The following is a 24,897-nucleotide window of genomic DNA, read 5'->3' on the forward strand; positions in this document are numbered from 1 at the left end:
AAAGTTCTCAAGTTGTTGACAGGCTTGGTGGCACTGTAATTACAGAGTACATCTGTAATCCCAGTGACATGGAGGCAGGATTTAAAATCTGTGGTCAGCTTCAGCAATTTAGCAAGACCCTGTCTCAAAAAGGACAAGGGATGTAGCTCAGTGGTAAAGTACTCCCACCCCCACCAGTTCAATCCCCTGGACAAAATAAAAAATTTTTCTTGAGTCCATGGGGTACGTCTATTATTTACTTGGTAGGAGTTTTTTTGTCTTGTCATTTTGTTTTTGGCATCAGGGATTGAGCTCAGGGGGTATTCAACTACTAAGACATATCCTCAGCACTATTTTGTATTTTTATTTAGAGACAGGATCTCACTGAATTGCTTAGCACCCCGCTAAATTCCTGAGCTGGCTTGAACTCCAGATCCTCCTGCTTCAGCCTCCCTAACGCTGGGATTACAGATATCTACTACCACACCAGCTGGTAGCAGTTTTGTTTTTTTTTTTTTTTAACCCCAGAAGGGTATAACCTTGAATTGTTATTTTATTGGTTTTTTCCAAACCTCTTTCTAGACTAGTACTCCACAGGGTAACCAATATTGGTGTATATTTTTAGTACAAAAAAATTTAAAATCCAAATGACTTATATACAAAAAATTGTTTAACAGGTGCACTTTCTCCTGGAAAACAGATTGCAGCTTTCCCAGATTTAAGGACTCCATGATCCAAATAAAAATTAGGTAGGGCCCAGGTGCAGTGGCGCATGCCTGTAATTCCAGTGGCTCATGCCTGTAATTCCAGTGGCTCAGAAGGCTGAGATAGGAAGATCACAAGTTCAAAGCCAACCTCAGCAATGGCTAGGCGCTTAGCAACTCAGTGAGACCTTGTCTCTAAATAAAATACAAAATAGAGCTGGGGGTGTGGCTTAGTAGTTAAATGCACCGGAATTCAATCCCTGGCACGCGCGCGCGCGCGCACACACACACACACACACACACACACACAAGAAAAAAAAAACCAACTAGGTAGGAACCACTGTTCAAAGCAGTTAAATGAACTAAATGAAACAAGTGTTTCTCATCTTCCAGTGAGTTATTAATAAATTTCAATAGTAGCTGGTTGTGGTGGCACATACCTGTAATTCCAGCGACTAGGGAGGCTGAGGTAGGAGGATCATTCAAAGCCAAGCCTCAGCAACTTAGGGAGGTACTTACAACTCAGTGAGACCCTGTCTCTAAATAAAATCTTAAAAAGGGCTGGGGATGTGGCTCAGTGATTAAGCACCCTTGAGTTCAATTTCTAGTACTCCCCCCCACGCCCCCCAAAAATAAATTTCAATACTACAGGTAACAAATAGTGGAGGTCCAGAAATACCCTGTTTCGGTATTGAGTAGTCATAAACCTAATACATCTAGTCTTTAAACTTAGCATCTCATCTATACGTGTGTGTGTGTGTGTGTGTGTGTGTGTTGGTGTGCGCGTGTACACACAACTACTGACAGCATTTTTTTTCCCCCTTTTGGTACCAGAGATTGAACCCAGGGGCACTTTACACTGAACTATACTCCCAATCCTTTTTCATTTTTGTCAATGTTTCTTTTTTTTTTCTTTTTTGTACTGGGCCTTGAATCCAGATGTGCTTAACCACTGAGCAACATACCCAGCCCTCTGTTTGAGACAGGGTCTTGTTAAGTTGCTTAGGGTCTTACTTAATTGCTGAGGTTGGTCTTGAATTTGCAATGCTCCTGCCTCAGCTGCTAGGCTGACATATAATTTGATTCTCTTGCCTCAGCCTCCCCAGTGGCTGGGATTACAGGCACGTGCCACCTTGCCCAGTCTGTTTCTGCTTTCTAAAAAAAATCTGTCTTGGTGAGTGTAGTGGTATACATTTGCAATCTCAGCAGCTCGGGAGGCTGAGGCAGGAGGATCAAAAGTTCAGCCATCCTCGGCAATTCAGCCAGGCCCCAAGGAATTTATTGAGATCCTGTCTCAAACATGCTAGGGACAGAGTGGTTAAGTGCGCTTGGGTTCAATCCCTGGTAGAAACTAAACTTGGCTCTACATTCTTTTTTAGTTTTAGGTGGACACAATCTTTCACATTTTATGTGGTGCTGAGGATAGAACCCAATGACTCATTCATGCTAGATGAGCACACTACCACTGAGCCACAATCCCAGACCTCTACATTCTTGAAAGCATCCATTCCTTTCCCACCCCAGCAGCACCCAGCTCTTTTTGTCATTTTTTCTCTAACATTCCAGGTATGCTACTACCTTAAGACCATTAACTTTGCTCCTCCCCCACATATTCAGACCTCTTGGCTCACTTTTAGATCTTTTAAAAAAATATTTTGTTTTTGATGGACCTTTATTTGTGGTTCTGAGAATCAAATCCAGTGCATCTTACATGCTAGGCAAGCACTTTACCATAGAACCACAACCCCAACCCTCACCTTTAGATCTTGGTTGAAATTTTATTTTCTTGGAGAAGACTTTTTAGTTTTAAATATTTTTTAGATGTTGATGGACCTTTGTTTTATTCATTTATTTATATGCAGTGATGAAAATTGAACCCAGTGCCTCACTTGTCAGCAAGTGCTCTATCACTGAACCACAACCCCATCCCCTTGGAGAAGCTATTTAAAACTTTTTTAGTACCAGGGTGAACCCAGGGACTCTTAACCACTGAGCTACATCCCCAGCTCTTTTTTTAAATTTAGAGATAGGGTCTCACTGAGTTGCTTTAGGGCCTTGCTAAGTTGCTAAGGCTGGCTTTGGACTCTTGATCCTCACACTTATCCTCCTGCCTCAGCCTTTTAAGCTTCCAGATAACAGATGCACCCTACCATGCCAGCCTAAATCTACACTTAAACTTGCATCCCTAACTCAGTAGAGGGGAGGATTCTAAATTCTAGGCCAGTCTGGGGAGACCATCTCAAAATTTAAAAGGTAAATGTGGAAGAAAAACAAGAGAAGCTGATGATCTAGGTCAATGACAGAACTCCCCCTGTGAAAAATACTTGTATGGGGGCTGGGGATGTGGCTCAAGCGGTAGCGCGCTCGCCTGGTATGCGTGAGGCCCGGGTTCGATCCTCAGCACCACATACCAACAAAGATGTTGTGTCCGCCGAGAACTAAAAATAAATATTAAAAATTCTCTCTCTCACACTCTCCTCTCTCAAAAAAAAAAATTTTTTTTATCCCATTCCTTTATTTTCCATAACATGTAATTTTAACATATACCAGTCTTCATTGTCTCTTCACGTGGCTGTTTTCACTGTTGCTAATATTCTACATAAGTCTTTCAAGTATTTCTGTAGTCAACGGTTTCTTATTTTTGGGTACTGGGGACAGAATCCAAGGGCTCCTTACCACTGAGCCACATCCCCAACCTTTTTTATTGAGACAGGGTCTGGCTAAGTTGCTATGGTTGGCTTTGAACTTGCGATCCTTCTGCCTCAGCCTCCTGAGTTGCTGGGATTACAGGAGTGCACCACCACGGGTGGGTCTTCTTTTTGGTAATAGGCATTCTACCAAACTCATGTTCTCTTTAAGGCAATGACTCTCCCAGTCTTTAACAACCTCATTTAACTAAAACCTATTAGGATATCCTTTACTGGCAAAACAAACAAAAACCTTAACAGACATGAACTACCTACTTATCTTTCCTACAGCAAGATACTGACACTGAATACTCAGTATTTGCTACCTGGTTCACTAAAAGAAAAAATGAACAAAGAGTTTTAAAATATCAGAGAGTAGACAAGTGTTGCACATTTGAGTGTTCAGGAAATTAACTCAGAATGGGCAAAACTTTATGTATGGATACATATTAGGGGAATGCAGAGAAAAGGAAGAACTGGTTCCAAATCAATCCAGTTTTATTTTTCCACTGTATCAAAATAAAGAGACAATCCCGTTTTCCAAGAAGTAACTTTTATTTGAAAGAAAACTACTTTTCTCCCACATGTATCTTCTAAGGACTCTATCCTATATAATAGCCTGCTTAACCAATGTCCTAATAACAAAATTTCTAACAGCAAACTATACAATTGCTCTAAATAATAAATAAAGGGTTGTCTTTCACTTATTAAGGATATACCTAACTCAATGAGTTCAACACACACACAAAAAAATCACACTTTAAGTTTGTAAAGTTTAACAGATGTATTTCAAATACAACATGTTTTGTAGGAATCCACAAGCTTTTAATCTCTAAAAAAGTGACTTAATTTTTAGGGTTCAAAAATTACCTTCTTCAAAAGAAATGTCCAAGTGTTTTCTTCTATAGCTTCAAACTTTTTACACTCAACTATTTGTTCTATGCCACCTCAGACAAATGTGACATGACTGAACTACTTCATATGTTACTATCTTCCCCCCAAAAAAAGTTAAAAAAGGAGTCCTCATAAATGCAGATCTCTAATACAGTGTCTAATACAATATCTGACATGAAAGCTTTAAAAAGATCATTTCTTTCCTCATATAATTAGCTAGGAGTTAATCCTCTGTAAAGGCAAAGAAAAATGATACAAAAACTTAACACTGGGTTCTCCTTTTTTTTAACTCAAGGTGTTTAACTACTCAAAATGACAACAATTACATCCTTTAAGAGTATATTAAAAGGGGTGGAAAACAGCAATGCAACTGAAAAAGTGTAGAAGCTAAATAAATCAAGGATTTTCTTTTCTTTTCTTTTTTTTTTAAGGAGTAGGAAAAATCAGAAGCTTGGGAAACTCCAGAATAAAAAAGAGAGAGGGGAAGGAGAAAGGGGGGAAAAAAAGTCCTCAACTGCAACCATTCCATTATCAATAGCGTCCTGAAAGAGAAAGAACAAAAATGTTAACAATTATAGTTCAACTTACCTAATGTTTTCCCAACTATTAACAGCTACCACATAAATCCTAATATTCTATAATAAGCCATTAATGAGAAATGAGGTTTTAATGCTACAAAAGCAAAGTTCACATACTTGGGCTGTAGGAGCGAGATCTTGATCGTGATCTGTATCGACTATAATAAGGAGAAGGCGACCTTCTTCTGTAAGAAATAAAAGATCACTTAGTATACCACACACACACACACACACACACACACACACACACACACACACAATCTACCATGGCGGATGATAATTAAAAAAAGAAATCCCCCACCACTCAAAATAGTGAGTCCTAGTCATTTAACCAGGCCCTGTCTCAAAATAATATGATTTACACTTTTTTTGGGGGGGTGGGTGGGGTCGGGGTAGTACCAGGAATTGAACTCAGGGGCACTTGGCCACTGAGCCACAACCCCAGCCCTATTTTTTTTGTATTGTATTTACAGACAGGGTCTGTGTTTAGTACCTCACTTTTTGCTGAGGCTGGCTTTGAATTCACAATCCTCCTGTCTCAGCCTCCCGGGCCACTGAGTTTTTTGTTTATATTTTTTTGTGGCGTTGGGGACTGAATATATGGGTTCTCTACCACAAAACTACATCCCCAGTCCTTTTTGAGATAAGTGACTTGCTAAGTTGCAGAGGCTGGCCTTAAACTTGTGATCCTCTTCCTGCTTCAGACTCTTGGGAGTAGGAGTGTGCCAACTATGCATGGCTTTTTTTTTTTTTTTTTTTTTTTAATAAAAAACCCCAGGGGTTTAAAAAACAATTCTTCTTGAACAGGACCAGGAGAAAAGCCAGGGGTGCTTTACTACTGAATTACACTCCCTAGTTCTTTTTTACTTTGAGACAGAATCTCATCAAATTGCTGAGATTTCGGGTGTATGCCACTGCATCTAGCTTGGCTTTTCTTTTTAAAAACAAGGTCTTACTATGCTGCCCAGTCTCGCCTTGATTCCCTGATTTCAAGTGATCTTCCCATCTCAGCCTCCCAAGCAGCTGGGGCCAATGCTAAGTCAAGTTCAAACATTCACTTTTTATTCATACAGATCAAACACATAAGTGCCAAATAATAGAGATGCCATCTAATTTAGAACAAAAATTTCAAAGTTAAAACATTACCTGTACCGGTAATCATAGTCTTCATATCTGTCATATCCACGATCATATCCTCTATCATAGTAAGAATCTCGACGCCTGCCACCACCTCCACCTCCACCTCCACCTCCGCCGCCACCACCACCACCACTACTAAAGAAAAATATAAAACATTACACTTTAGTGTCAATGATCCTTTTTCTGGGACCATTTAATAAAAATCAGCAGCTTGAAAAAAAAAAAAATGAAAGGAGGACAGTTAAGAAGAACTACCCTTGAGGTCATATGCTTATATTTCTTTTCTTTCTTTTCCCCCCCCTTTTGGTACTGGGGATTGAACTCAGAGGCATTTGACCACTAAGCCACATCCCCAGCCCTATTTTGTATTTTATTTAGCAACAGGGTCTCACTGAGTTGCTTAGTGCTTTGCTTTTGCTGAGGCTGGCTTTGAACTTGCAATCCTCCTGCCAATGGGCGTACAGGTGTGCACACTGCACTTGGCCCATTTACTACTGAATTCAATCTATGCAATGCACCGTAACATAAACATCACGTATCTACAAAACAAATTATAAATAATCCTTATATAGAGAGGTTTCCCAGGTCACATAGGAACAGAGAGACAAATGAATAGCATGTAATATTTTTCTAATACTTAAAAAATTTCTTATTCGGGCTGGGGTTGTAGCTCAATGGTAAAGGGCTGGAACCTCAGCACCACATAAAAAATAAATAAAAATAAAGATATTATGTCAATCCACCACACACACACACACACACACACACACACACACACAAAGTTCTTCTTGAACAAGACCAGGAGAAAAGCCAGAATTATATTTGCAATAGCTTATAAACATCATATTTTGCTTATTTGTATATTTATTAATATTTTAATAAACTATAAATATTAAAAATATATTAAAAGAATTCTGAGAATGTATGTAAACTAAATGACAGGAAAAAATATTTCCTCATTACATTTCTCATAGATTTCTGGCTCTTACAGTTTAGTTTATGAAAAACAATTTTTTTCCCTTGCTGCACTAGGGATTGAACCCAGGGTCTCATGCTAGGCAAATGCTCTACCACTAAGCCCCAGTCTCAGCTCTAGGCAATGTGAGATCTTACTGAGTTGGTCTGCCCATGTAGATGCCAGGTGTAGGTGTGTGCGCTCTCTTAGTGATAGAATAATCCACACGAATTCTTCTACCATCCAACTCCATTCCATTTGCCCTTTCCATAGCCTGTAAAGGAGAACAAGCACAGAAAGTCATGTATAATTCACTGGCCTTTAAGTAATAATTACTTAAATATTAAGTGCAAAATTATCTGAAATCCAAATAAACTCATCTAATTTGAAAACAACACAGTAGTGCAGGGGATTCTGACATTTCTAGACCTCAAAACTGTCCAGAAAATATTTAAATTTACTCAAAAGAGAAGTTAATACACCTTCCCCTCAAATGTCTGTGTCTGAGTTCCCACTCCATGTTCATCTTTTCAATCTAAACTTTTTTTTTTTCTTCTTTAAAATATTTATTTTCTAGTTCTCGGCAGACACAACATCTTTGTTGGTATGTGGTGCTGAGGATCGAACCCGGGCCGCACGCATGCCAGGCAAGCCTGCTACCGCTTGAGCCACATCCCCAGCCCCTCAATCGAAACTTTCTGTAGCTTGCCCAGGTAGGCTGCATTTCATACTTCCTCAGTCCTCAGACATTTATTTATAAAGACTGACTTCAAAATACTAAGAATGTTGGCCAAGTTTTAACTACATTTTCTCTGTAACCTGATTTTACTTCCCCCCCTTTTTTGAACTGGGGAATGAATTCAGGGGTGCTTAACCACTGAGCTACCTCCCTAGTCCATTTTGTTTTTCATTTTGATGGTCTCACTAAGTTGCTGAGGTTGGTATGAACTTCTGATCCTCCTGCCTCAGCCTGGAAAGTCGCTGGGATTATAGGGTGTGTGCCACCACACCTGACTTCCTTATTTCTTGTTCTTCAGTTTGCAGTCCAATATGCTGATAAAGAAGATTTACAGGTATAGAAGCACACACATTTATGGTACTACCTTTTCCAGTCTCTTGCTGAGAAGAAACCAATAAAGATACACGATTTTAATGTAATTCACAAATATTTTACTTTAAGATTCAAAGAGCTATTCTTCCTACTTATAAAAAAAATCTACACTCTGAAGAGAGGCTATCCTCTTAAGATAATCAAGATCTCAGCCAGGCACAGTGGTGCGTATGACTGCAATCCCAGTGGCTTGAGAGACCGAGGCAGAAGATTGCAAGTTCAAAGCCAGCCTCGGCAAAAAGTGAGGTGCTAAGCAACTAAATAAAATACAAAATAGGGCTGGGGATGCCGCTCAGTGGCCGAGTGCCCCTGAGTTCAATCCCTGGCACTAAATAAACAAATAAAATAATATCTCTTTTGGTTTCATCTTTCAAAAGAACAACTTTGAAAGGGTCCTTTTGGCTAAAAAACCCTTCACCTTAAGAAAACAATTATTTATATCTTAATAGATAAGTTTCTGAAACAACAAAACTGTCATAAATGTAACATTTTCTATTTTAAATTCCAAAACCTGAAATTTCCAAGCTGTTCTTTCAAATAAGGGTGAAGAGTTTATTAACAGCATTGGTTTTTGTAGTTCATACATATTTCAGCTAAGCCATTTCAGAAGGCCTGTGCAGAAGAAGTAGAGACAGCCACAGCCATACAGTAGAAACCACACAACCTAGGGGAAGTCTGTATAACTGAGGTTGGAAGTAACTGGTTTCAGTCTGGTCAACTCAAAATAGAAAATGCAGTTTAGCTAGCAATCTTTAATTAGCCAAGCCATGACTTAAAACACACTGCCACCTAGTGAACTTCAAATATAAAGAAACTCAACCTGCCAAAAAGTGCTCCTAAAGTCATTGGTATCTGAGCTCACATTCCCATTACTTTGCCCTAAGCACCAAGATAATAATTACAATGATATTTTAAACACTTTAGCAAATGAAAATATTTGAAGTAAGTTTTTGGAACCTAAGTAACATCGCCATTCTAACTTTACCCAGAAATAAACCAAGGGGAGAAAAAAAAAAAGCTAAGACAAAAAATTATCACAGGAAAAAAATTTGTTTTTTGTTTTGCACTTTGTATTTTAGGCCCCATATCTTAATATTTCTAAATTTACACCTCTATTGTTTGGGAATAGGAAAACAAATCACAAATACATAACAACAAAAAAGTCCAAACAATGACAAATTAAGATATTCGAAAACTAAAGTATTACCTTAGTTAAAATTATCAAAGGTTTCTCTACCCTGGCACTCTTAACATTTTAGGCCTCCTGATCCTGTGTTATAGGGCGCAATTTCTGGCATTATAGATTTTTTTTTTTTTTTTTGAGACAGGGTCTTGCTATGTTACTTAGGCTGATCTTAAACTCCTGGTCTCAACTGATCCTATACTTCAGCTTCCTAAGTAGCCAGGATTACAGGCACTAGATGACAATATCATCTATTATTTTTGAAAGATATACCTGTTCTTATTACTGCTTTTATTACAAGGATCATTTCTTGTGGTCTCACCTCACTAAGTTGCTGAGGCTGGCCTGGAACTTGTGAACCTCCTACCTCAGCCTCTGAGACACTGGGATTACAGGTGTGCACCATCACGCCTGGCTCAGACATAAGTTTTTAATCATCTGTTCAGAGTCATCAATGTGGTTTATTAAAAACAAAAAAACACACTTTACATTTTCCATTAACTTAAAATATACATCCCAGTTTACAAAAACAGATTTCAATCAGGAAATATATGTGTATATATATATATACATCTACACCAGAACAAAAGCGGAAAAGTCAAACTTTGGCTATTCTAATTGTAACACCAAAAGGGTGAGTTTGAATTAGAGTATGAGAAGAAACAATGTTTACAGAAATGGGAATTAGTTAACTTTTAATAGTAAATCAATACTATGCTCATGAATATAAAATTTTCTCAAAATGAAAATTTAAAATCAAGTTTACCTCCTTTGAGTCATCTATTCTCTCAAAATACACAAAAGCAAATCCCCGTGATCGTCCAGTCCGTTGGTCGTAAACCACATTGACACCACTCAATGGTCCATATCTAGAAAATACTTCACGAAGATCTCGCTCTGTTGTGTATAAACTGAGGCCAAAAACTCCAAGACAAGTGTTGGGATCTGGATTCGCCTATTGGATAAAGACGTTATTAAGCTCTAATTAAAATAAAAATATTTTGTTTCAAACACCCCACCTACCTCACATAGAATATATTGTTTCTAGTTATTTGGAAATAAAATTTTATGGAACTAAAGCAGATGAACCACATTTTACAGTTCAGAGCATTTAGATTTTCTATGGAATATACTTTCTAGTCATAGCCTGAATAAAAACAATTCTACTTTTAGCCCAGTAATTTTCAGAACATATCCCAAGAATTTGTCCTGTATATCCCTGATGGATTAGTATCTAATCTGATTTGGAATTACTAATTTAGAAGTCTCCATTTCTTTCTTTTCTTTTTTTTGGAATTGTAGATGGACAGAATGCCTTTATTTTGTTTATTTTTATGTGGTACGGAAAATAGAACATAGTGGCTGATGCATGCTGGACAAGCGCTCTGCCACTGAGCTACAGCCCCAGTCCCCATTTTCTTTATGTAGCAAGGATATACTACTTTCAATGTTTCCATGAGCCACATTTTAAAATTAAAAATACAAATTTCTAATCATTAAATACTGACATTCTGTGTAGACTGACTGAAACCTGAGTTTGGTCAACTAGTAAACAAAACCAAAAACACCTCAATATCACACATCCAAGATTTACTCATTTCCTAACAAGAAAATTAAAGTGTTGGTTGTTACTACTGCATAACTTTTGATATTTTCTTGGTTTCTCCCTATTATGGTAAAACTCTGCATTAATTATCTCACCGTTTATGCTTTTCATTTTTAATTCTTAGAGCTCATTTATCCCCAAATTTTATCTTTTTAAAAAATAACTAAAAAAAAAAAAAACCAGAATAAAATAGACATTATTGCTGTATGTATATACGTGACTGTATGACCAATGTGATTCTGCAACCTGTACACTCAGAACAATGAGAAATTATACCCCATCTGACTCAAATGTATGTCAAGATCATTGTACTGTCATGTGTAACTAATTAAAACAAAATTTTAAAAAAATCAAGATACTATACCCCCATTATAGAAGCTATCATGAAATGTAGGCTTGTTATGATGGTGGCATTTCTTTTATTAGCATATCCATAACATAAAAGGTATTCCTTTTATTTCCAAAGTTAAATTTGTTAAGAATGTTTCTGGAGTACCAATTTCTAAAACAATGCCTATCTCTCATAAAAGAGAAGACATTATGCCATGACTACACTCAAGAAAGAGAAAAATAAGTTTTCATTAACTTTTATACCCACATACCCTGCTGCCTGTATGTCTTCTCCGGTTAGACATTGGAGAGTGACTTCGGCTCCTTCGCCGTCGGTATTCTGGTGTATACGATCTACTTCGAGATCTTCTCCTATGAGAGTGAGAGTGGGATCTGGATCGAGTATAACGTCTATGAGAATGCCTTCTTGACCTTGACCTTTGAGAGAAACAAATGTAGGTAAAAATACTGGAAAATGGCCAACACTTTTTTCCAAGGATGTGTACAAATATCCATGCCTGTTCTCAGCTCTTTTTTGTCTTTTTTCTTTTTGAAAGGGGCCTAGGGAATCAAACAAGTGTTCTACCACTGAGCTACACCCTTAGTCCCTCTACTCCTGTGTCCTTTCCAAGAAAAAGGTATTCTTGTTTTCTTAAGTCACCGCAACCTCCCTTCTTTTGGTCTTTCCCTTCTAGATTCACCCCTTTCACCTTACCTTACAATCATGTTAAAGCTCTACCTTCTTTCCAGCTGTGGTATCAGTCTACAAAATAGCTTCTATAACATATTTCATAAATGTTATAAATGCTAAGGGCCAGAAAATTAAAAATGGCATAAGGACAGGCTGGGTATGGTAGTACATGCTTGTAATCCCAGCTGTTTGGGAGGCTGAGGCAGAAAGATCACAAGTTTAATGTCAACCGGAGCAACTTAGCAAGAACCTGTCTCAAAATAGAAATTTTGAAAAGAGTTAGGGATGTAACTCAGTGGTAAAGGTCTTGCCTAGCATGTACAAGGCAATCGGTTCAATCCCCAACATAGCATAAGGAGGAAGGGAATAAATGAGGGAAGATTTTTACAGAACTAAAAAAGCAAGCAATAAAGCTGGAAGACTTAACCTACCTCAAGTGCCCCTGGGTTCAGTGTCTTGTACCACCACCACCAAAGACATGGAGATGTGTTTAGAGAATACCAAAAAAATACAATCTGCTAAGATGTATAAAACTTCTGGGGGCTGGGGATGTGGCTCAAGCGGTAGCGCTCTCGCCTGGCGTGCGTGCGGCCCGGGTTCGATCCTCAGCTCACATACAAAGATATTGTGTCGGCCAAAAACTAAAAAATAAATAGATATTAAAAAAAAAAAAATGTATAAAACTTCTGAGGAAACACCACAGCTGTGGACCTCAAGAAAAGCACAGCTTTTTCTTTTTTAAAAGACATTAATAGACCTTTATTTTATTCATTTATTTATATGTGATGCTGAGAATCAAACCCAGTGCCTTACACATGCTAGGCAAGCGCTCTACCACTGGGCCACATGCACAACCCCACCTGCCAAAGTGCAGCCTTTTAAATGATTCTTTTATAATATGCTCCTTTGCAAGCAGACTCTATTAAAAGACAACTATGTCTTTACTCCAGAAATAAAAATGACTTAGCAAACAACTGTCCAGGCTTTTAAAAAATTCCAGCCTAATAGACCTGGGCCATGTGAAACCGTGAACTTTGCAGTAGTCTGTTAAGAGTTTTTGTTGTCAGTGGTGGGTCTCTGATTATCTGGAGTTGTCCCCCCTCCAATTATAATAGACCAGTGTTTCAACCTGGACATAGGAGTCGTACATAATCTTTAGATAAAATATGTATGTGGAATAAAACTCTTTTTTGCTACTGGGGATTGAACCCAGAAATGCTTTCCACTGAGTTGTTTTTATTCATTTGAGACAGGGCCTCACTAAATTGTTAAGGCTGGCTTCTAACTTGTGATCCTTCTGCCTCAACCTAAGGAGTAACTTGGATTATAGGTGTGTACCACTTCACACTTCAAAATTGTCATTTTTGCTGCACCAAATTTTGTTGGCATACAACCATACACTGATTCTCAAGTTCATTTAAGTCAATCAATGTATTTGTTTTAATAGCTATTATCCAATAGATTAACTGTGCAGAGACTCTTAATTTATCTAGAAAATATTAATTTCTAAATTCTAGAGTCTGAGAAAAACTATTTTATGAGCCTTTGGTGAAATTTCTGTTCAAAATGCAGCCATAAGGAAGAATTTCATAAAATCCCTTTGCCATAAAACCAAACCAAACCAAAAACACATAAAACATCTGAGGCTTTATTTTAAACACACTTACCTGGATTTTGATCTTGACCGAGAATGGGATTCAGAGTGTTTGGAAACCCTTGATGGACTACGAGATCCTGACCTGCTCTCCGATTTTACACGAGCAGGAGTTCCCGTTGGAGATTTTGACTGAGAGCGAGACTCCTAACAAAGAAGACAGTATTACAAATGGCACTGGTCCCGTAGATGCCTAACACCTAACATTTAATGTAGCGTAATTTTTTTTATATTGATTGCTCCTGAAAAACAAATGGTTAGGCAACACCCTCCAGAAAAAAATTTCAGCTCATTAATAACCCATTGTTAATACTGCTAACTGTCCTCAATAATTCCCTACTTGAACCAGATCACCAATTCTCTATTAACTAAGTAATCATGCAAATTCATCTACAACTTGATCATACAGACACTGGAACATAAACCATACATTTACTTAACCTAGGACCCATTCATTCTTCCAGATTCTTTTAATTCTACTTCACTCTTGCTTTCTACTTCTCTTCATTCTTCATTGAGTTTTTCATTTTTCATACTTCGTGTATTCTTCCCCAATTCAAACAATTCAAAATAGCCTTAAAAAAATATTCAAGTGCTTCTATCTGACCAATCTTCTGTTCAATTTTTTCCCCCATTCAATTTTAATTTTCTGATCTTTAATACTTTTCATTAGCCTTCTTTTATCTTGATTTATCTTCCACATTCTTGGAAAAAACTCTTCAATTTCTTCACGAACATTAACCTTAATGGAAAAAGAACATTTAGTATATTTAAGCACGTGGGGATTATAAAACTCTGCTGGAGTTCAGAATGTTATCTACCAAATGGAAAAGCCAGCAGGTAAAGTGCAAATAACTAGTTTATTAAAAAAAAAAAGGCAATTTTATAGTCTTTAAAATTGTTCAAAAGTGTAGTTTCTAACAAAGAGAATCTACTGAATTTCTCTAAATGTGTTTTTAAACCATCTCTTTACCCTCCTCCCCTTTCATGTTTCATTCTAATACCTAAAATGTGAACAATTTTAATATAAATACTTAATTCAAACAAATCTAACATAAAGTGTAATTTCCCCCCACCTACGTGTTAAGTTTCCACTATTTTAAACCTGAAGATTCTTACTGATCTTAGAATACGCTTTTACTAAGTCATGCTAAGAAATCGAGATATTGTTAAAGTAAAGCATCCCAGGCTGAAATACCTGTACACAACTATCTAAACTCATACATTATAGCATACATGCCAAAGGATCAAAGGAATCAAAAAGTCAGCAAAATTACTAACACCTTCCAATTCTGTTTTACTATCTTTGCTTATTTTGATTTAACCAGAAAGACTGGTTATGAAGACAGATAATATATGGCAAAAACTAAGGGAAAAGAGGAAGCACAAAAATTTTAATTATCCTCTTTGGTTTGAAACTCCTAAAATATATATTTTGCATTTTACAGCTGTGCCACTTTAAAGAGCTATATTCTCCAGGAAATATAAAAATTCACCATAAGTTACAAAAATTGTATCATTTTTGATCCTACCTTTCCTTGGGGAGGGGGAGTAGGGATGGGGTAACTGGGGATTGAACTTGGGGCACTCAACCATCGAGTCATATCCCCAGTCTCGTTTTGTATTTTATTTAGAGACAAGTCTCAGTGAATTGCTTAGCACCTTGCTTTTTGCTGAGACTGGCTTTGAACTTGAGATCCTCCTGAATCAGCCTCCCAAGCCAGGCTTGTGCCACTGAGCCTGGCTTGATTTTACCTTTTTTAAATTCAGCTTTTATGTATTTTATGTATTTATGTATACTTATAATTCCTTTGGTGACTATATTTCCTATATTGCAAAACTGGTTTCTGAAAAAGTTGGGTGTAAATCAAAACTTTCCAAATACATTTATTTATAACCGATTAAAAGCTTATTTGACAAACATTAGGCACTTTATGACTAAAACATAATGGACAATTTGGCTCCTCTGCCCATTTATGCCTGATTATTAATGTATAAAAAATTATTCCAATTTCACACCAATTTTCATTTATACCATATTGACTACGACACAACTTTTTTAAAAAAAGCTTTCTTAAAACTTTTACCTCTAAGGACATTTATCCAGAATTATAATAATGCTGGTAGGCCTATTTTTTTCCATATGAAAACAAAACTAATTTTAACTACTTTTTGTTCAATACCAACCTTTCCCATTTAACTACCTACAGTAAGTCTCTCACCACATTTTAGATACTCTCTAAATTCCGGGACAGATGCTTGGAGCAGCATATTCAGTGCTTTAAAAAGAAACAAAGAAAGAAAGATAGAAAAAGGCATGGCTAACTTGCTTGTAATTACAGTTTCACAGGCGGGTTCAGTAACTAAACTGATAAGAATATCTTCAGCTTTTCCTTCTATAAAACAGACCCTCTGACATAATATTCATTTATGCTCCATTGAACAGCAGTGGCTGGGAATTGTATCTACAAACATCACCACAGCTTTTATAATACATACATGTATAATTAGAAGGCTTTAAACTGAAAGGCACTTAAACTTTTAACTTTGCCATGACAGAAATAAAAATTCTTACATTAAAACCAAAGGTTTATTTGAAGTTTTTTTAGAACATGACAAAAACATAATGGTCCAAATATGTGCAATTATGACTTTGAAGTCTCCTCTCATAAACATAATTAACAGTTGCTGAAAATTATTTCTCAGAAATTAGTGTGAACAAGGTAACTCAGTGTTATCTTAAGTGCTCACACAATGTAAGAACTACACCACCAGTCCTTTCTTAAAATTTGAGAAAGGATCTTGCTAAGTCTCCCAGGGTGGTCTTGAATTTGTGATCTGCCTCAATCTCCCCAGTAAACTGGGATTATTGGTGTGTGTCACCATGCCTGGCCTGACAGGATGTCTTTTAAAAAGATAAACAAAATTTTATTATTTTAGTTGTTGATGGACTTTTATTTAATTTATTCAAACCCAGGGCCTCACACATGCTAGGCAAGTGCTCTACCAGTGAGCTACAATCCCAGCCCAACATCAATAAATGTTAAAAGAAGCTTTGCTGTTTATCATTTAGGGTGTCACCAATACCTCACCTCCTTTGCTGTCTACCCTTTCAGCTCCACAAAATCTAACTTTGTATGAGCTTCTTCATGGATTCATCCAAGGTTAAGAAATAGTCACGCTCTTAGCTCCAACTCCTATATCCTTCAACTATTAGTAATCTTAATCTACAGAAAACTGCTAGGTTCAAAATAACAATTCTTTAGACACTTTTAGTATACCAAAATATACTCATTATTGAAAGATGGTCATATTAGTATTTATCATTTAAATACAACATTTTCCAAATGCTATTACCAAAAAAATGCTATTTTCACTAAACTCTGAATTAGTAATCAAGCTTTAGTTAAGTCCTTCATAGAAGACAAAAACTAGATAATCCTTTTCTATCTTTGACCTGTCTTCATAATGAAATAATTTCAATATTTATTCATTTTTTTGAGAAGGTGGTGTCTCACTATGTTGGCCAGGCTGGTCTTAAACTTGTGGGCTTAAAAAGACTCTTCCATCTTAGCCTCCCAAATTGCTGGGGCTTCAGGTGTGCGCCATTATGCCCTGCTAATTTCAACTTAAAAAAAAAAATTATAAAATGATTTAGAAATTGGAAGCTAAATTTAAGAGTTGCAAATACAAAACAAACAAATAAATAAATGATGGGAAGGGGTAATATCTTCCCCCTTTCGTTAGACTAACCTGTTCTTACAGCCGTCTCATCAAAGAATTCAATGAATTCCTCAGTAATCTGGCTTATCCAACAATCACTGAATCAATCAACATTTTTTTCATTTAATATCACAAATTTTAACAAGCATCTTAAATAGGATACCCAGTCTACCTTACATACTATAAACAACCCACTTGAAAAGGTTTTGTTTTGGTGTTTGTTATATGCACAAATTATCACCAGATAAGAATAATTCCTACTGCAAAAAAATAGTCCTTAATTCAGCCAGTATATTATAGATGGGGAAAAAAAATATTCCAACAAAATCTACATGCTTAGCACTTAATACTCATTAAAAATAAACTAATAAAAGTATCATACTAACTACAGTAGATGGGGTAGAGAGAGAAGATGGGAGGGGAGGGGGAATAGTAGAGGATAGGAAAGGTAGCAGAATACAACAGTTACTAATATGGCATTATGTAAAAATGTGGATGTGTAACCGATGTGATTCTGCAATCTGTATTTGGGGTAAAAAATGGGAGTTCATAACCCACTTGAATCTAATACATGAAATATGATATGTCAAGAGCTTTGTAATGTTTTGAACAACCAATAAAAAAAAATCATACTATAACTCATTCCAATATTAAGGCCAGGCACATATTAGCCAGGTGATAGTGCCAAATTTACACAAATGCATGCCTATGGGTGTAAAACAAACTTTCTAACAATATTTTTCCTCTACTTTATAAAATTGGAGATTTCCATAGAAATACATTGATGAATTTAAATTATGTGTCCTCAGAAGACAGAATACACTTTAATTACCCAAATACCTTACAATATTATACTAACAACTTCATTCTTGTAAGAAATCTTTTGTATTTTTCTCAATTTTATTTTTTTCAGCCCCTAGAAATAACAGTTCTAGGGTACGATAAGGTATTTCTTTTACAGATTGTCAGGCTGATAAAATACTTCTGGTTTCTTCTTAAACCTAACCGCTATTAGAGCAATCTCTTAAAAAGAAAACAGATTACTCATATTATCTAATTTCAAATAATAATTTCCCTCCCTTTAAGATCATACCTGTCTACTGCATTCTGAGGTTGATGCCTCAATCTGCAAAGGCTTACATATATTCTAAAATTGTATGTCTACACATTCTCAAAAGTTTGGAATAATTTGGGGAATATTTTATCATAAATAATTTAGTAATTGCCACTTATAAAACTCATGCCACAATTGTGAATTTTCTTGTAAAATTCTGTACAAGTCTTAAATAAAGCTCATAAAATCTCCTAAATTTTCACAATAAACTAATTTTTAAAAGCTGATGTATGTGACAATTTCAAAGGTAGAGAAAAACTTATATGGACTAAAGTGATTTTGCTATATTAAAAAAAAGCCAATAAATAGCAACTAAACCCAAACTACTAAGAATCTGTTACAATATTCTCTACTTATGCTCTCATCTTCTGGTATCATGGAGTATTTAAGAATCTTGAATAAGTGAGATGACTGGGCCCTGATTTCAAGGAAAAGCTAACTTTTCTTTTCACATCAGTTCTAGTCACTCATATTTTGGGTGAATATCAACAAAACAAGGATTATACACAACTATATATATTAGTAACTTAAAAGGAGGGAAGAGGAACTACATTTCCTGTCATTATTCTTTTCTCAACTTTTCTACAGCATTTCTTTCTTCCTCATCTGACTATTACCATTGTCTTACTTCCACTTCTGCCCAGCTAAATCTTCTGTTAGAACATATGAACAAATAACAATCAATATTAATTCACTTAATATGGGAATATACATGTTTTACAAAGGCCTCAGGGCTAGTTATTGGGTTTCTGAGTACCCACTGATAATATCAATATCAAAGGTTTTCAGTCAGGCAGATTTTAGAAAAACCCAATGCTGATATTCATGCCATTTCACACTTTAGGATACCACAGGTAAATAAGTATGGTTCATTTACGTACACAAAGTTTGTCTGTTTTTTTTTAAAGACTCATTCCTAAATATTTAAATCCCTTGATATTCTTTCAATATCAAGGCTCTCTATTCTCATTTAGGAATAAGACAATCTATGGCATAACTGTAAAAATTACAGTTATGAACCGTGGGTTAAATTTCTTGCACTGCTCCTTTACAAAATCCTGCCTTTTACTTATATTGAGCAAGTTAGCACCTTTCGGTGAAAGAATTTCAAATGTAAAAATTTGAACTCTGTAAGGTCTTTTTCAAGTTTGCAAAATCTTTGCTTAAATGAGAGCGAGGGGAGAAAACAATAAAAAAGCATTAAAGCATAAAAGAACTTATCACTGGATAAATGATGGTACTCAACTTTATAAAAATAAACCCAAGACATAAAACTGTTTAATAATACTACCATATTACAAGGAAGGAAACTTTACCCTTTTGCAACAAGTCAATGTGATGAGATATAAGGGATTGTTCCCACTCCCACTCCAGCTGTAGAGAGCTGCCTAGGTCGTCTTGAACGGTGGTCAAGTGCTATGCTGCTGGGAGAACAGGAGCCAATAGCTAGCTGGTATTCTGGAACTAATTCATGCAACTATGTTGTTAACTATACCAGAATGTCAGTATAGTTGGGTTTTGAAAAGGTGGCTGTGGGGGGCTCTAGGAGTCTTTAAACCACAGCTTAATTGCCAATCTTATACCCAACTCCAAAGGATATTTCCACTTAAATATTAACTTAAATTACATGTCACAAGCAAATTCCTTTAGGGACCTTTTTGATTGCATATTATTCAAATCTATTTTTTCACTATCTTAGCACAATCTCTCCATTAGCATACCTATATAATCAATAATAATGTCTCTAATCTTTAGACCTAATGGAAGTTTTATATGTCAAAGTAAATCTTTCCCATTTCTTGACTCCTTTTCTGAATTCCTTATTAATTCTATCAGACACCACTTACTTTTACCCAGATTTGAATGGTCAGTCATCTCAGATTAGACTTCAAGTTTACTTTCCCTCAAGAACACCTAGCTAGCCCTAATTAGAAAGGCAGCAGATGCTCTAAACAAGTTTTACCTTGGATTACTTAAAATGGAATTCCTCCCTAAAGTTCTTTAACTGTATTCTTTAAAATGGAAGAAAGATTAATTTAAAATGGAAAATTAAGCTGTAGTAACTGCTTTGGCAAACTCCATTAATGGCTCGGAGACACTGAAGCATACTGTGTTCTTCACAAATGTTAACCAAAATACATATAGCATAATGTGTTTATATGAATAGTGGACTAGTACTTAGCTCAGATTCCTGACTGCAGTCTTTTGGGTCTCTCTTTTTTTTAAAGATGGACACAATATCTTTATTTATTTTACTTATTTATTTTTTATGTGGTGCTGAGTACCTTACAAGTGTGAGGCAAGCGCTCTACCACTGAGCTATGCCCCCAGCTATGAGTTTTATATTTCTAAAATGCTAACACTACTCCAGTCCTTGCAAGATTATCATGAGCAGTAAAACACAGAAAACGCATTAAAGATTTTTTGGCTGGTAAATTCTAAAATGCTACAAAAAAAGGTAAGCTAAACTAGTTTTGGTCCTACTTCCCCAGTATGTTTGCTAGAACCTAACTATCTAGAAAGTTTTCATTTAATTCTAAACATCTTTTTACTGAGATGGAATTAATATGTATCCTATAGACTGTTGGTAAACTAAATGAAAATGCACTTTATTAGTGCTAAAAACTCCTACAGAGAGGAAAACATTAATTCAAATTTGACTCATGATCTCCACAAACACCTCTGATAACCCTAAAATGTGAATACTGACCTTTCAATGTTTTTACTAATGTGGTTAAAAAAAAATTTTTTTAAAGGATGACAACTACTTACACACCTCACTTAAAAATTTTTTTTGATACCAGAATTGAACTCAGAGGCAGTTCACCATTGAGCCACACCCCTGGCCCTATTTTGCATTTTATTTAGAGACAGGGTCTTACTGAGTTGCTTAGCACCTCGCTTTTGCTGAAGCTGGCTTTGAACTTGAGAACCTCCTGCCTCAGCTTCCTGAGCTGCTGGGATTATAGGTGTGTGCCACCATGCCTGGCTCCTCACTTAAAAATTATTTTCTAGGCCAGGGTGCTGTTACCTTTAGACATCTTTAGCTGCAAACACAAGGGCACAGCAGTTTATTATATATAAAATTTAAACTGTTGGTTTATAGTCAGCCGAAAAAGGTCACTATAGTTAAAAAAAAAAAAAAATCAAATTCACTTATGAATGCCAAACTGCTGTGTGTGGAGGGGGGAGTAATCCTCCAGAAAAACTTCTAGCATTATTCTGTTATTATGTGTAGTAGTAGTAGTATTCGAGATATGGATTTGCTAAGTTGCTAAGGCTGGCCTGGATCTTGGGATCCTCCTGCCTTACTTAGCCTCCCAAGTCACCGGGCATGTATCACCATCCAGCCCATTCTTCTAATTCTTCAACCAATTACATATAAATCACCTCAACCTAAAAAGCTCAGAAAACAAAATGTAAAAAGATGTAACAGGTGAACATGGAAATTATTCAATCTACTAATTTAATTTACAATAAACTACACTTGTGGAAAAAACTTTTTTTTTTTTTTTTTTGGTACTAGGGATTGAACCCAGGGTACTTTTACCACTGAGCTACATACCCAGCTCTTTTCACTTGTTACTTTGAGACAGGGTCTTGCTAAATTTCTAAAAGTTGGCTTTGAACTAGAAACTCCTCTTGCCTCAGCTTCCTAAGTTGCTGGGTTTACATACATGTGTCACTGTGCCCTGAGGAGGGCAAAAATACTTTTTATAACCAAAAATAGCCAAGAAGGGAGGGGGGAAAGCAAACCTACTCTTTCCATTAAATAAATGTTAATATCAGCCCATGTTACTTTTATAGGTGGGTAACATGACAGTAGAACTTAGTCTCCTCCACTAGATGACATATTGAAAAGAACTAAAGAAATTAAGGTCCCATTAGTAGCCCACATCCCACAAACCAAATTAAAACAAGCATTAAAAACTTTTTTTGTTAAAGTTAATTGAAAGGAAGATGGACAATAAAAATTTTTTCCATACATGAACATTTTCAAACAAGAAACACAACTACTACCAATATTTTTATTGCATGATCTTAAGCATTTCTTATGAGACACTAAATCTATCACCCTAAACAATGAGCAGGTTCAATTATATCCATGCTCCAAATATCATTAAAAAAATCTAATCTCAAATGTAGCTTTGTTTCTACCCTATGGCTTTAAATCTCTTAATCAGCTTTGATTTGACTGATTCCAGGTGTTTCTATACTAAACTTCCACAGAAAGGACAAATTCATTCTATCCAGCACAGCCCTCAAGTGTGTGTGTGTGTTTTTTTTTTTTTTTTTAATGGTTCCCCTAGTGACTAGAATAAATACCAACACAACAGCAGAAACGTGTTGCCTGGGCTTTTGTTTTCAGATTTCATCTAACTCACTTCCACCAACTTCCCCTACTTCAATAACTTCTGAAATAAAACTCAAACACTGATATACACGTTCTAGCACTTATCCTAAGTTAAGGATAATGCATTCTTTGTGATGTTTATATTCATCCGACCCCAAATAATTAAAACCTTCTTCTGTGCCCTCTCTTCCTGGGGGAGGGGTGAGAAAAGAAATGTGAAGTGGGCCTGTAATTTTCAGGTAACCTTTTGAGTAAGAGAACAGTATAAACTGACTAGTTATTTTTAAAATACTGAGCCAGAAATTCGTTATGTAAGATTAAAGAAAGAGAAGATTCCTTCTTAATTTTTTTTTTACCATAAAAACCTGCAAAGGAGTGGTCAATTTTTAGATGAAAGGTCAAAGGAAGAAAAGCATTAGAAGCTGAGATATAAAGAGAAAAAAAAAATCCAACATCAAGGAATTAGAAAAAAATAAGTCGTTATAGCATTTCCACATTAATTTTGAAGTGAAAGCAAAGTTAAAAAGGGACATTAAGGGAAAAGGGCTCCTTGCGTAGTTTTCCCCTCACAGCTCTCGTCTTAAGAACGCTTAAGGGTCGGTGCGGTCGTTGACTAACCACTTCATTAGGCTCGTCCCACCTTCAACCTCAAGGCTTTCGCCTTTATAGACGCAACGCCGCCGGTTCCAACAGAGACGCGGCCGCTCACTGCAATAGAGAGCCAAGGAGACACAGGCCCCAGCTAGTCCCACGCCAGCTACTCCCCGCCCGGACAACAGCCCCGCGCACTTTCGACCCCGAGACCCTCTACGATGCTCGGGAGTCTCCAGATATGCTACCGCAGGAAGCACCTACCACTATCCGGCCGGGGTGGGGAACTCCCTGCCGCCGCCTCCCACCCCACCGCGACGGGGACCCACCTCAGAAAGAAGTAAGCAAGCCTCGGGGCGGGGAGAAGGGAGGGTGCAATGAGGAGGTGGGGATAGGACAGGAGTCCAGGTACCAGTCAGTCTCCAAAAAAGGGGAGGGAGGTAATTGTAGTGTTTGGGGAAGGAGTGGACCCAGAAGCCATCTTGGGATGTGAGAAATCACTCGCGATGGCTCCAGAGATTGCTCCCCGCGGGCCCCGCAGGACTCCCCGCAACCCGGCCCGACCGCGCTAGTCCCGGTAAAACCCCGAGCATCGGGCCGCCGCCGAAGACGGCTCCCGCGGCTTTGTACTCACTCTGCCCTCGAAGTTGTTCTCCTCTACATCACTCATGTCGGCCAGACGCTCCCCAGAACTAAATAAGAGACAAGTCTCGGCTTGAGGGCCAATGGCCTGATCAACCCGCTGACTGGACCGTAGGGAGGAGGAAAGAGTCGGCAACAACCGCCGCTCCACTCCGCTCCTACTCGGTCGCAGGCTCCGGCAAAATGGCGCCCGCGCACCCAGAAACCTAGCCTCTCCAGTGCGCGACGTAAGGGGGCGGGCTCTCCATGACGTAACGAGCCCCGCCTCCCGCGAGGCTTTGTGTTTGCCCCGCCGGCAAAATGCGTGGGGGTGGCGTGTGTTCCTAGCCTGGGCGCTTTGGAACCGCCTCCCCAGCGCTGACCTCCAAAATCCAGCCTTGGCTCTAACGCCTCCACCCCTTTGAAGATTTTCAGTCATCAGCTTTTATTGACCTCAGCTCCTTTGAATGTTGTCCACGTGGATACTGATATAAGAGAATAGAAAAAAATGTTATGTATATTAAATATGTACCATATGATCTTGATTCAAATAAACCAACTTTGAGACAATGACCAAAATTTAAAAAACTTGGAATTCAATGATATTTAGGAATTGTTAATTTTATATATATGTAGATAATGTATCTAATTAATAGGTTTTATTTTTGGATGTTTTCAGCTATTACTTTTCTTCATCATTTGCCCTTTGTAATGCTGTCGAAGTAATATATGCACTAATGGGGTTATCAGTCACAGTTTCTTGTCTCATTCTTCCTTCCTCCAGTCCCTCCTAATCAATTTTATTTGTTATAATGCTTAGTTCCTGATTTACCTTACTTATTTATTTACTTATTTATTTTTGCGGGGCTGGGATAAAACCCAGAGCCTTGCAATTGCTAGGCAAGCACTCTGACACTCAACTACACCCCCAGCTCTCAAATAGTCTCTTGCAACTTACATATTTCTTTCTTTCTTTTTAAAA

General features: G+C 37.1%; 1 protein-coding gene across 2 annotated transcripts; it reads right to left on the reverse strand.

The window, feature by feature from the left end:
• Window positions 1–3,927: 3,927 nt before the first annotated feature.
• Window positions 3,928–24,205, reverse strand: Tra2a (transformer 2 alpha homolog). Of its 2 annotated transcripts, none has more exons than XM_026414820.2 (8): window positions 23,929–24,205; window positions 13,526–13,659; window positions 11,440–11,605; window positions 9,998–10,186; window positions 7,096–7,211; window positions 5,989–6,117; window positions 4,960–5,024; window positions 3,928–4,806 (listed from the first exon to the last, which is right to left on the reverse strand). In XM_026414820.2, the coding sequence occupies exons 1-8, from the start codon at window positions 23,962–23,964 to the stop codon at window positions 4,796–4,798; spliced, it is 846 nt and encodes a 281-aa protein (XP_026270605.1). In that variant the 5' UTR covers window positions 23,965–24,205; the 3' UTR covers window positions 3,928–4,795. The 2 variants fall into 2 exon arrangements, with proteins under 2 accessions (XP_026270605.1, XP_026270611.1); XM_026414826.2 differs by having other exon boundaries at window positions 4,960–5,027.
• Window positions 24,206–24,897: the final 692 nt, after the last annotated feature.

Source organism: Urocitellus parryii, chromosome 3 (genome assembly GCF_045843805.1).
Source record: "Urocitellus parryii isolate mUroPar1 chromosome 3, mUroPar1.hap1, whole genome shotgun sequence".
NCBI lineage: Eukaryota > Metazoa > Chordata > Mammalia > Rodentia > Sciuridae > Urocitellus > Urocitellus parryii.

Bases quoted from the DNA above. Each gene is read 5' to 3' on its own strand.
- Tra2a (XM_026414826.2), bottom strand. From the start codon at position 23,964: ATGAGTGATGTAGAGGAGAACAACTTCGAGGGCAGA. The intron at 13,660-23,928 runs GTGAGTACAAAG...CTTCTTTGTTAG, and splicing joins AGAACAACTTCGAGGGCAGA to GAGTCTCGCTCTCAGTCAAA. The intron at 10,187-11,439 runs GTATGTGGGTAT...TTTATCCAATAG, and splicing joins GAAGACATACAGGCAGCAGG to GCGAATCCAGATCCCAACAC.